This window comes from Microplitis mediator, chromosome 9 (assembly GCF_029852145.1).
Source record: "Microplitis mediator isolate UGA2020A chromosome 9, iyMicMedi2.1, whole genome shotgun sequence".
NCBI lineage: Eukaryota > Metazoa > Arthropoda > Insecta > Hymenoptera > Braconidae > Microplitis > Microplitis mediator.
In genome coordinates, this window is record NC_079977.1 from 10196974 (window position 1) to 10209778 (window position 12805).

At 31.4% G+C, this 12805-nt stretch overlaps 1 protein-coding gene across 1 annotated transcript; it reads left to right on the plus strand.

The window, feature by feature from the left end:
* The first annotated feature begins 11090 nt into the window (after nt 1-11090).
* On the plus strand, nt 11091-12389 carry LOC130675203 (uncharacterized). The gene is made up of 3 exons (XM_057480746.1): nt 11091-11252; nt 11339-11535; nt 11616-12389. The coding sequence occupies exons 2-3, from the start codon at nt 11404-11406 to the stop codon at nt 11955-11957; spliced, it is 474 nt and encodes a 157-aa protein (XP_057336729.1). The 5' UTR covers nt 11091-11252; nt 11339-11403; the 3' UTR covers nt 11958-12389.
* The last annotated feature ends 416 nt before the right edge of the window (nt 12390-12805 follow it).

The window sequence follows — 12805 nt, forward strand, 5'->3', positions numbered from 1 at the left end:
TATTTTTACACCTAGAAAGTCCGTTTTGCTGACCGTGTTCGAAGGAAGCCCATTGTAGGTTCTAAAATTTTCAGGGATCAGTTTAGGTCTTCCTGCAGATTTGTAGATCATGATGTTGGTTTTGCTGCGATTGACCTCCAGTCCATTGATTAGGCAGTACTCACGCAGCGCTTTCAACTTCCTGGCTAGATCAACATGAGAGTGCGCAAAGATGGATGTGTCATCTGCGTACAGAAGGATCATTAAATCGTTTAGACCATCAATATTTAGTCCAATTAGGCCACGCATCCGAAAGAATTCCTCGAAGTCCCAGAGGAAGAAGATAAAAAGATCTACACTCAAAGTTTCCCCCTGCAGGACCCCTCTGGTGACATCGAATTTATCTGAGAGTTCTCCTTTAGATTTAACCTGGAACGAAGCTGATTCATACAGAGAGATGAGAATATTGATAAACTTGCTGCTCGCATTTTTTTCACTTAATTTTTGCCTTAACCGCTGGTGAGGAACAGAGTCAAACGCCCTTTTAAAGTCAACTGCAATCCCAAATACTTTTTGGCCATCGTTGTGTCTTAGTTGCAGCTGTAAAGCATTGTGTAAAATGAAGACAGCGTCTGTGCGGCCACGATCTTTTCTAAATCCCAGCTGAGACTCCGGAAGAATTTTTTCCGTCTCCATCCATTTTACGAATCTGTTTTTCAGGATCTGGGTAAATATTTTTGTCACAGCGTTGACGAGAGCGATACCACGGTAGTTAGCTGGATCGTTCTGTCTCCTTTTTTAAATATCATCGTCATAAGGGCATTAGCCCAGCTGTTCGGAACCACTTCATCATCCAGGATTCGATTGAATAGATCTTTGAGCAGATTCTTCCAGGGACCAGTCAGGTTTTTAAATAGCTTGTTCGTCAAAAGGTCGGGGCCAGCCGTTTTGCCGTGTTTCAAGGAGGATAGAATTTCGTCTAGTTCTTCAAACCCAATTTTCGCGTCCAGCGTGTCATTGTGATACCCCGGTATCCTTGCGTAAATGCTATGTCTGGGCTAGTAGATGTTGGAATAGAAAGTATTCCATCTCTCTATTGGTATTGTTGTATGAAGATTTCCTTTGTATGTGTACTTTTTTACCGCAGTCCAAAAACTCGATGGATTGGATAAGTTGGAAAAGGCGTTCTTGATATTGTGATAATAGGATTTTTTTTTCTCTGTAGACTTTCTTACATCTTGAGATGTTGGTTTTGCTATTGGGCGAAAATTGACTGGTCTTATAGCTACGCAATGCTTTGCGGAAATCCCTCTTTGCAGCTTTACAGTTGGCATCAAACCACGGATTTGGCAGACAGGATTGCGGGAGTGAAGCGACTTTGGTGACTAAGATACCAGCTTGATCTGCTGCTTCGATCAGGACTGAGTGGAGTACTTCGTAAATCTGTAGTGTTTGTAAATTGTTGGTGCTGGGGACATCTGTTAGGTGCAGAAAGTGTTGGAATTCATTTTTACAATTGCTCGTCCATTTCACTTTGGTGACTGGTTTAGCAGGTATGACTGGATGCAAGTGCATATCTTATCTTTGGGAATGTTGAGAGAGAGACTGACTGACCTATGATCTGAGAGCGCGGGTTCCAGGAGAACTTCCAGGTCGAGGATATGTTGTAAGCAGGTAAAATCCGCCCAAATTTAATCAATAATTGATGAGCCTCTTTCATTAAAAGTTGGTTGAGCAGGTGAATCGTTCATAGATCTGCCATTGAGAAGCACAAAGTTGTTGTCAGTCATAAATTCAATGATTTTTCTACCTCTCTCACACACAGTACCATTGGTCGTGCACATGTGGTTATTTAATGTGAGACCTTCAAAGAGTTCTTCTGGCCAGTTGTCGACTATTCCAACTTTCGCGTTCATGTCGCCACCGAGAACGAGAATGTCGAAGTGCTGCTGTTCCCTTATTTGATTCAGCGAGTCCTGTAACATATCTAATAAATAATGCAGGTCTAAGCTCTTCTTTAAATATACAGACCCGATGATGATGGTTGTGTTGCCGGACTTAACCTTGTTAAACAGCCACCACGGCGATGATTCTACGATTTCCGAGGTGAATTGGTTGCTGATGGCCGTAAGGAGGCCTCCACTTGCCCTGCCGATATTATAGTCTCTCGTAGCAGTCGCACAGCATGAGTGGTGGTTTGGAAGGTACGATGTGGATATTTCCTGAGTGCGCCAAGTTTCACACACTGATAATATTTCGTGGCTTTGAATAAAAGGACATAGCGCAAGATTGGTCAGTCCATGTGCGTTCCAAAAGGCTACTCTCACCGTCTCGTCATTCTTACTGGATTTAGTTAGTTTTTTGGCAGGATGAAGTTGTAGTGCATTTGGATGCTGCTACTGTGCGAGTTCGTATTAAGCCTATTGCTGCTGTTGTGGGTAACAAGTTTGTTGTCTTCATTGCTTCAACGGTAAGCGGTGTTATCAACAATCAGGGTGTTGTGTTTTCTGGTTACATTTTTGCCGTCTTTTTCGAGTTGTTTTTTAGCAGTTCTCAGTTGCCGGTCTTCTTGGGATTCTCTGGGAGTTCTATCTGATTTAATATAAATATTCGTACCAGACAATTTCTCCATTTTGTTCTTTATAACCGAAGCTTTCGATTCAGAGCATTTCTGATCAACTATAATGCGCTTTTGGAGTATTCTGATTGACTCAGCGCTGCAGTCAAGATTAAATTCAGACTTCATGAAGTCTTGAACAACAGACGTTTGATTGTTACCTAATAACACAAGCCCAGAGATAGAGATGTTGTTTTTTCTTCGCTCTTTCTCTAGATTCTCCAATTTGGATGGCTGGCAGCATCTTAACCCGAGACTCCAGAGCAGTCACTAGTTCATGAAGACGTTCGAATTGCGAGTTTTTAATAGAGTCAGCTTCAAGAGCAGACAGTCTAGCTTCGTGGGCAGACTTGGATTGCTGAAACTCAGTTTGAAGTGCGGTTAGACTGTTTGTGATCCCAATACATGCGGTAGCGAAGGCATGGGAATTTTGCTCGATCTTCGCTGTGAGTTCACGATGCTTGGTATCTTGATCATTTCATAGTGCTTGTATTTCTTTTAGTATCTTATCCATTTCGGCGTCTTCGTTGGTGACAATTATTTGGGATGGTGATGTAGCGCTGGACAGGATCTTAGTGGGTCTGGCTTCTGGTTCGCTGCAGTCCAAGTCTTCCTGATCTCGCTTCCTTTTTGACTCAATGAAATCGAGAATAGAAGGGCAGAAGGATGATCTGTTGTGACACAGGCGCTCGATGTTTGTTGGCCATCCTCTTCTAGCTGCGTCGTTTGAATTACGCGGGGTGGTAGGTGCAGGCAGCTTTAATATGGGTGGTTTGAAGAGTGGCACAGAAGGTTCCTTCTTGCTGTCAAATATGTCGCTACTAGACATTAAGGTGAGCAACAGATCTACTCTCCATGTGGCATGATAATCTAACCTAGAAACTTTCAAGCTCGATAAAACTGCTAGCCAATTTTAATTAACAGGACGGATCCCTGAGATTAATATCTGTGAATCTTCTGGCCAATTAGACCCACACTTTCACTATTACAATGAGAAAAAGCTTTAGAATAAAGAGTGTTTAACTTGCGAAGACGGCCACTCACTTTAGAAACACGACCACTCACTTAGCCAGCCTAGATGACACTCCAACTCGATGTTATTTTTCATACATCAGCTGTCCCGATGCCAAAACTTGCCGAAGTGTGACGATGCATGACGAAGCTGCTCGCGCGTTCGATCGGGAAATTTAAAATTAGAGAAATGACTGTTTATTTTCTAACTGAAAGAAATCTATATTTTATTTAACGAAAAAATTAAATATATTCCTATAAAAAATAATTAAATCCCTGATTAAAAGAAACGATTCAAAACGATTTGCAATGTTAAATGCCCATAAGAAGGGCGATTCAAAAGCATTAAAAAGTATTTAAAATGTTATTTTTCTAATCGTTTTAAATCATTTATTTTAATAAGGGGTGGTTCAATTCTTAGCTTAAATGTTTTTAAACAATATTAAAAATTAAAAACATGTTCTTTTCCGTAATTTATTTTATTTTTTATCAGAATCGATTGCCTACTTATTTTAATTTCTTAAAATTATAAATAAAAAAATATTAATATATTTTCATGGCAACTATTTATTTATTTATTTACAAAACTTTCTGATATATAGCTGACCATCAACTGGAATAAAAATAATGATAACAATAATTATAATGGTAAAAATAATAATAATATAAGTATTAGTAATAATGGTAAATAGAATAAATAATAATATTAATTATAAAATCATAATTAAAACGAAATCTACATTAATAAAAGTAAATTTTAAATGTCGTCATCAGATGAATCAGAAAATTCATCATCGTCTACGGGAACATCTAAGAATTCTTCAACATCCTCTTCGTCGTTTACATCTTTCTCAAATTCTATGCTACCATTAAATAAATTATTTTCAGCGTACGCACAAACGTCCTTTCATGCCAAATTATATTACATTAATAGTTTTGTTGGAATAAAAAATTTTATGGAAATATTTTTAATTTTGTTCTAAAGTATTAAATGTATATGGGTCATCCCACCAAATAAAATTATTTTTACGGGGCGACCCTCGTCGATTTGGTTCAAACTTTGTGGAGTCGTAATATATATTAAAAAAAAAAATTCTCTGAAAAGGGCATAGCCGGAATAATATAGGAATTCTGCCCCCATGGCTTTTTTGACTCAAACTTAGGGGGTCGATTTGGTGTCGAATGAAAATAATTCACCTCAATTTTTAGCTCTTCAACTCAAACGGTATTCGAGAATTTCAAAAAGACCTGTTTTTTCGAAATTATTTTTATTTTTATAGTAAAATTCGGAATTAATCAATGATGATTTTTTTCCTAATTCTTACGAGTCCAAAACATGAAAAAATCATATGATCGTGATTCTTAAACGGAAAGCCGATTTTTAACGGAGAAAAGAAAATTATAATCTTTTTTTTTTTTAGCCTTTTTGAAAGATGTCACTCACCAAAATTCGTCAGAAAAAGTCTTTCATACTCCTCTATACTCAGGAATTTTTTTGAATTTTTTGAATTGGTGAAACAATTCAAAAAAAATTTTGAACTCATTTTTTTCTTAAAATCTTGCGTTTTAACAAACTTATATTTGTTTTTAGTACAAATAAATACGTAGGAAATTTTTTTTTACCAAAAATATATCTTAGCAAAAGATAAACATAAAAAATCAGTAGCCTACAGTCATTATAAGGGTTATTAATGATTCAAAAGACACTTAAAGGTAATACTTATTAGGGTGTCCCAAAAAAAAACAAATATATTTTTTTTCAACGTCTTATGAGCTCAAAAGTTACTTTATATGATATAAAAAATCCTCACCGAATTTCAACCAAATATCTTTACAATTGAGCTATCAAGAGGGAGTTCCCTTTTCCCATTTAAAATACAAGCGGAAATTTTTCATTTTAGTTTTTTGTTATTAAGACTATGAAAAAATTTTTTTTTTTTTAATTTCGCCTAGTTTAATTTTGTAGGAAATTAAATCCTCTACAAAAAAGTGTTCAAGCATTATATACGTCAAACGAACTGGGACAAAGTCACTGGGTTTCAAAGATCAACAAAAATGTAGTTTCCTCAATGTTAATTTTTTAAAAATTATGTTTCATTTTTATTCCATCAAAAAATTTTTTTTTTCGAATTTTGAGAAGCACATTCTTGTAGAAAATTTAGTCTCGTACAAAAAGTATCTGATATTATATATACGTCAAAAGAATGAGTAAAAAGTTACAGGGCTTGAAATGTCAACGAAAAGTTAAGTTTAAAAAATATTAAATTTTTGAACTTAACTGTAAACGAAAAAGTGAACTTCATTTTTCGTTGACATTTAAAGACCTGTAACTTTTTTCTTATCCACTCGACGTATATAAGATGTTAAATATTTTTTGTAGGAAATTAAATTTCCTACAAGAATGTGCTTCTCAAAATGTGAAAAAAAAAAATTTGATAGAACAAAAATGAAAAATAATAAAAAATAATTTAACATTGAGGAAACTACATTTTTGTTGATCTTTGAAACCCAGTGACTTTGTCCCAGTTCGTTTGACGTATATAATGCTTGAACACTTTTTTGTAGAGGATTTAATTTCCTACAAAATTAAACTAGGCGAAATTAAAAAAAAAAAATTTTTTTCATAGTCTTAATAACAAAAAACTAAAATGAAAAATTTCCGCTTGTATTTTAAATGGGAAAAGGGAACTCCCTTTTGATAGCTCAATTGTAAAGATATCTGGTTGAAATTCGGTGAGGATTTTTTTTATCATATAAAGTAACTTTTGAGCTCATAAGACGTTGAAAAAAAATATATTTGTTTTTTTTTGGGACACCCTAATAAGTATTACCTTTAAGTGTCTTTTGAATCATTAATAACCCTTATAATGACTGTAGGCTACTGATTTTTTATGTTTATCTTTTGCAAAGATATATTTTTGGTAAAAAAAAATTTCCTACGTATTTATTTGTACTAAAAACAAATATAAGTTTGTTAAAACGCAAGATTTTAAGAAAAAAATGAGTTTAAAATTTTTTTTGAATTGTTCCACCAATTCAAAAAATTCAAAAAAATTCCTGAGTATAGAGGAGTATGAAAGACTTTTTCTGACGAATTTTGGTGAGTGACATCTTTCAAAAAGGCTAAAAAAAAAAAAGATTATAATTTTCTTTTCTCTGTTAAAAATCGGCTTTCCGTTTAAGAATCACGATCATATGATTTTTTCATGTTTTGGACTCGTAAGAATTAGGAAAAAAATCATCATTGATTAATTCCGAATTTTACTATAAAAATAAAAATAATTTCGAAAAAACAGGTTTTTTGAAATTCTCGAATACCGTTTGAGTTAAAGAGCTAAAAATTGAGGTGAATTATTTTCATTCGACACCAAATCGACCCCCTAAGTTTGAGTCAAAAAAGCCATGGGGGCAGAATTCCTATACTAATCCGGCTATACCCTTTGAGCCTTTTATATGCAGTTGTTTCAAAGTTATGATTTTTTGGATTTTTTAAAAATTTTTGTTTTCAACTTTTTCATTAATTTTTCTGAAGGAAAAATTTTTTTTTAAAAAATCAGCACATAACAGTTTTTCGTAGTAAAAATTCTCAGCTTTCCAATAAGAATATTCATTTTTTATTTTATGTTACAGAATACTTTTTAAAATTCGATTAAAGACGAAAAAACGATTTTTATGACTGTGCGGCGCTTGATACATCTAATTTGATATTTTTTTCTGAAAGCTGAGATTTTTTCCCACGTAATTTTCACGATGTGCATATTTTTTGTTTGAACAAAATCAATAACTATTTGAATGCAAGTCATTAATTTTATAGTTTTAACAAACTGTAATAGTTCATTGTGTGGCAAGAGATGAAACAAAACGATGTCAGACGAAAGTAAAGTAGGCTACCCGAGCCGTAGGCAAAAGCTGACAGTAATTGCAATCTGAAGTCGTGTTTCATCTAGTGTTACACACTATTTTTTCATGATTACCTGCATTGAAAATTATTATCAGTGTCAGCAGCCAGTTAGAATCAAGTTATATTAAGACCAATGGTGTGATCAACCATTAGTGTACGCCTAACTTATGATTTGCAATTTATAACTAAACAGAAACCATAAATACTATTTATTATGTACACAAATTTTTATAAAACTCGATTACAAAGTCAGAACTGTCATTAACGCAGATGACATCAATAGTTTGAAATCACTATTGAACAAAACTCAAGAATCAAAGTTCAAATTACTGATTCCTAGACTTGAACCACACGGAAAAAAAAGATTTATACTAAATAAAGATTAACTTCTAGTTAATAAACAGATGTTCAGTAACTTATAGCATTTCAAATAGCAATTTCGTTGTTTTAACATGTAATTAATAGTAATTATCAGATGAATGCTACAACTTACAGTTTGTTTGCAAAAAATTACTATTTCAAACGATAAAAACTACAATGTGCACGTTAAAAAAATGTAACTATAATAATTATAAGGCAAAATTGTAATATTTATAGTTTGGTAACTTAAATATTTAAGTTTCAAGTAGTGAAAACCTTAAACAACCAATAAAGATATATAATATGAGAATTGTATTTTTTTATGTTATTCAGATAATGAACATCAACAGAAGTAGTTCTTACATTTTATGATTAGCCAACATTAAAAATTAATAATTTGAACGTAAATGAATAAATTTCAATGGGTATTTATTACAGGAGCTAAATTTGAATATTATCACACCGCCGTGTAAAAATGTATTATTCCGAACTGTACATTTTATAAACCAAGCTAAGATATCTTTATACTTATTATGCTTCTTAAATTTGTGAAAAGTAAACTTCGACCTCAGCAATTTTTATTGTTTGAGAGTTTAGATTTTAACGTTTGAACGTAAACCTTATCCCCTCTTTCACAAAAATCGGCTGCGCAACCCTGTGTATTTTGTCGACACGCATTAGTTTGCAATTACGGCGAGAGACAAGACGTCTTGATTCAAGTCATTTTTGGTTATATTTATAAAAAGATTTGTATTCCACAAAGGATCAGCGATACAGGTAAGTTTCGAATTCCATTAATATAATAATTAATATAACAATACTTTTATTTAATATAATACTTACTACACGATTATACACACATGCATAAATTTATAGATATGGATACATATATATATATATATATATATATATATATATATATATATATATATACCCTCCTGAGTTTCAGAGTTTTTGTTTCTTTATACATAGTCTTTACGTACTATATATGTATAAGAGAAATATACTAAGGAGGATATACATACATACTCTCTTCTTTTGTCTTTTCAAACAGTTACTGGTTCTTTGGATGGCTACGAGCTACATTTTTTTTTGTTCATTTTTAGTAAGTATATATATATATATATATATATATATATATATATATATATATATATATTTCTATATTTTTTTTTCTTAAATTTATTAGATTTATTAGCGAAATAAACTTATTTAATTTTTTTGCTGATCAGTAATAATTATAAAAATAATTATAAATTAAGCGATTTGTCGAAAGAAAAAAAAATGGATTTTAGTTGTATCAAGCAATTTATTTGTCAATTTTTTACTTAAAATCAGGGTTGAAATTTATTTTCAATAAAACATCGCGCTTTTAATTTAAAAATACATTCATTGAAACGATTTTAATTATCTATTATTTTAAATGTTGATATTTATTTTTTTTTTTTAATTTAAATTTATTTAAAAAATTTATTAAAAAAACTTTTTTAGTTATTGCTATTTAAAAAATTAAACAACGAAAATTATTTTAGTTTCAAATATTCTGACAAATGCCTTCATTAAACTTTTTCCATTATCTATTTTTTAGAAAACTTACAATCAAAAATGAATAATGGTTGTAATTTTCTTCTTTAGTTCTATGAAAAATAGTTCCTTTCAATAATTATTATTCAATAATTTGTAGCCAATTTAGTAATTGAACAAAAAAATGTTTCGAAAAAATAAAAAAAAATTTTAGCAGCCCTCATCTTAATCTATTATTTTCTCATTGTAAACTATTTATTATTTCCACAGTTTTGAAAAAAAGTGATGGAAGATTTAGATTTAAATTTTAATAATTCAAACATGAATATAACTCAGGTATTTGACGGGACGACCTTTACGACAGATGAGAGTAATGTAGGTTTTATAATTTTACTTTGTCGTTTATTCATTGTTTTTTATTTTTTTTTTTTTTTTACGTTTCTATAAAAGATATATTTGTATCTGAATATTTACACACATCTACACTGATTATTACGACAATTCAAAAAATTTCTATACTTAAATGTTTAAATTCCTAGATTGCTCACAAACAGTATCATCAACTGGAATCAACAGTTAATTCCAATAACATTAATTTACTATTACCATCTTCTTCCTCTTCAAATAGTATTTTTCATAATCATAATACAGACCAGCACCATTTTCGAAGAACTGAAGTAGTTAACACTGGCGTTTCATCTAATAATAAATTATTAGAACAAGGACTTAATGAAGTAGGCAAACTGCTTTTAGCCAATAATGTATAAACCGAATTTTTTTTTCTAATCTTGCTTATTTTATTTTAGACTAATGTTCTTCTTTCTATTCCTGAGGTACATTCTGTTTCAAACGATTATTTTGATTTAATGAATTATTACAATAATATAGGCCAAGATTCAAACCAGGTACAAATATTTTTATCTTCAATATATTTCACTTTCCTTTGATTTACAGTCCAAAAATTATTTGTATTTTATAGGAGCCACCACTTTTAACTACGCTTCGACAACATCCACATGGATTAAATGTCCTAAACTGCTATAAAATAAATAAAACTTTGACAAAAAATGCTCGTAACTTATTAGCTCGGTTGATACTGTATAAAGAGCATGAAAATAAGTTAACAATTGATTGTATTGCAGCGTCGCGATACTTGGAATTAGCGGCTGAGATTTGTAATCTTTTTAAAACAGAATTACCAAGTACGTACTATACACCCCACGCTGGTGGTGGCGGAGGATTACCTCAATGTGCACGTGGGCTGTTGCTTTCAAGCAATAATTATATGCGTAAAGAGTATTTAAAACAAACTACTTTGAAGTCATTGATTGACCATGAAACACCTGCAGGTAAAAATTTTGACTTTTCGGAAGATTGATAATGTAATAAAAAAAAAATATATCACAATATTATTATTATTATTATTAATATTACAATTTTATCTTTATAGAAGAAATAAATAATATTCCTTCAGAAAGCCTAACATTTGTAGAGAAATATATTGAACCTTGGGAAAGTGTAGAAACCCATTGGATTCAAAGCTACGATGAAAGAAAGAGCATAGTATAAAATTTATCGATCAGCAATTACTATGATAGGTTTCCCTGTTTGAAACAGAGTAACGGATACATTTTAGTAAGTTTATAATTTTTTCTCTTATATTCATATATTTTAAATAACAAACTTTATTTTAATAGCTTGAACATGATTTTGATTTAAAATATTCTGATCAGAAACATGCATTTTCGGAAAATTGGCCTACGGTTCGAAACCAACTTAAATATTTATTTTCCGGACCTAGAAGGCCAAAGGAAGCAGAACTCCTAAACATAGCACTAAGATTAAATACACTTCAAGAAGGTTAGTTACAATTTATGATTATATATAAAGTCACGAGATTAATTATTATATTGTTATTACTAATAATGTAAACTTTTGTTGAACAGATGCTTTAGACTTAGCGATATTCTTTCTTTTATCGGCTGCTTTTCCCAAGCCTAGATATGTTTCGATGAAAGATGACCAAAATACGTCTAAAAAACGGAAAAAAAATCAGAAAGATAAATCCACTGTAACTCCTACTGGAAAAGGGTGGAATCCGACAAAACCTGAAGCACGTGGAGGATTTATTTTTCATGTCCAGGTTTGTTTAACTCCGAGTTTGCTATAAATTTCTCATTGGTATAAAATGATAAATTAATTTCTTGTTTTTGTTTATATTAGACATCCAATGACGTCCACACTAGCTTGAAACAGCTCCAAAATACGCTAGAAACGTATAAACTTCCGCTTCAACCAAGGCCCATTGTTGTTGGGCCCATTGACAACATCGTTTCATATCATATTTTTATTAATGAAGTGCAATATGATTTTGAAACGAGTGCCCGTGCTATTGAAGTAGCATTCAAAACCTATTATTCATTAAATGCGCACTACCCTCTTGGAGCAAAGGCTCCTTGGCTATTTATTGAGAGAGCGGTGTTTAAACTAAATGCAAAACACGAACATCCAGTTCCTGTCTCAGTCACATCTTTCATTGGTGACCTGAATATCAACTTTAACTAAAAGATTTTATGGTATTTTTACATATCTACGTATTTTAAGTTATAGGGATAGTTTTACTCATAGTTTTATGAGTATTTTTTTAAAATGTCGTTTGTGTGTACATGTTCAAAAATATTTGCTTACTAGTCCAGTCGAGTTAGGTCCAAAAAGTAACTCTTGCTGGTGATAATTCCTGGCCGACTAATTTTTTCACAGAATGATTCAGAATATGCTAAAACTACGACAACCGAAAAAATCTACACAAAAAGTGCGTCGCAAATATGTTTTTTTATAACAAAATGGTCAAAATTCCGGTTTAACGCAAATATCTAACAAACTATAGCACATGGATAAAAAAACCCTTTATAAAACTTGAAGAAAAAAAAATAATGAATAAAATGAGCCCTCATTTAAGTTCCTACGAGCTGGAATTTGTAAATTATTTAAATGTTAATTAATTTTCTCGTCAACTCGATGTTATTTTTTATCCATCAGCTGTCCCGACGCCGAAACTTCCCGAAGTGTGACGATGTATGACGAAGCTGCTCGCGCGCTCGTTCGGGACATTTAAAATTTGAAAAATTACTTTTTATTTTCAAGCTGAAAGTCATTAATATTTTATTTAACGAAAAAATTAAATATTAATTAAATTTTTATTCCTATTAAAAATAATTAAATGGTTTAATTCTTAGCTTTAATGTTTTCAAACAATATTAAAAATTTAAAATATGTTCTTTTCCGTAATTTATTTTATTTTCTGTTACAATCGATTGCCTAATTTTTCAAATTTCTTAAAATTATAAATAAAAAAATTTTAATATATTTTCATTGCAAGTATTTACTTATTTTTTTACAAAACTCTCTTATAT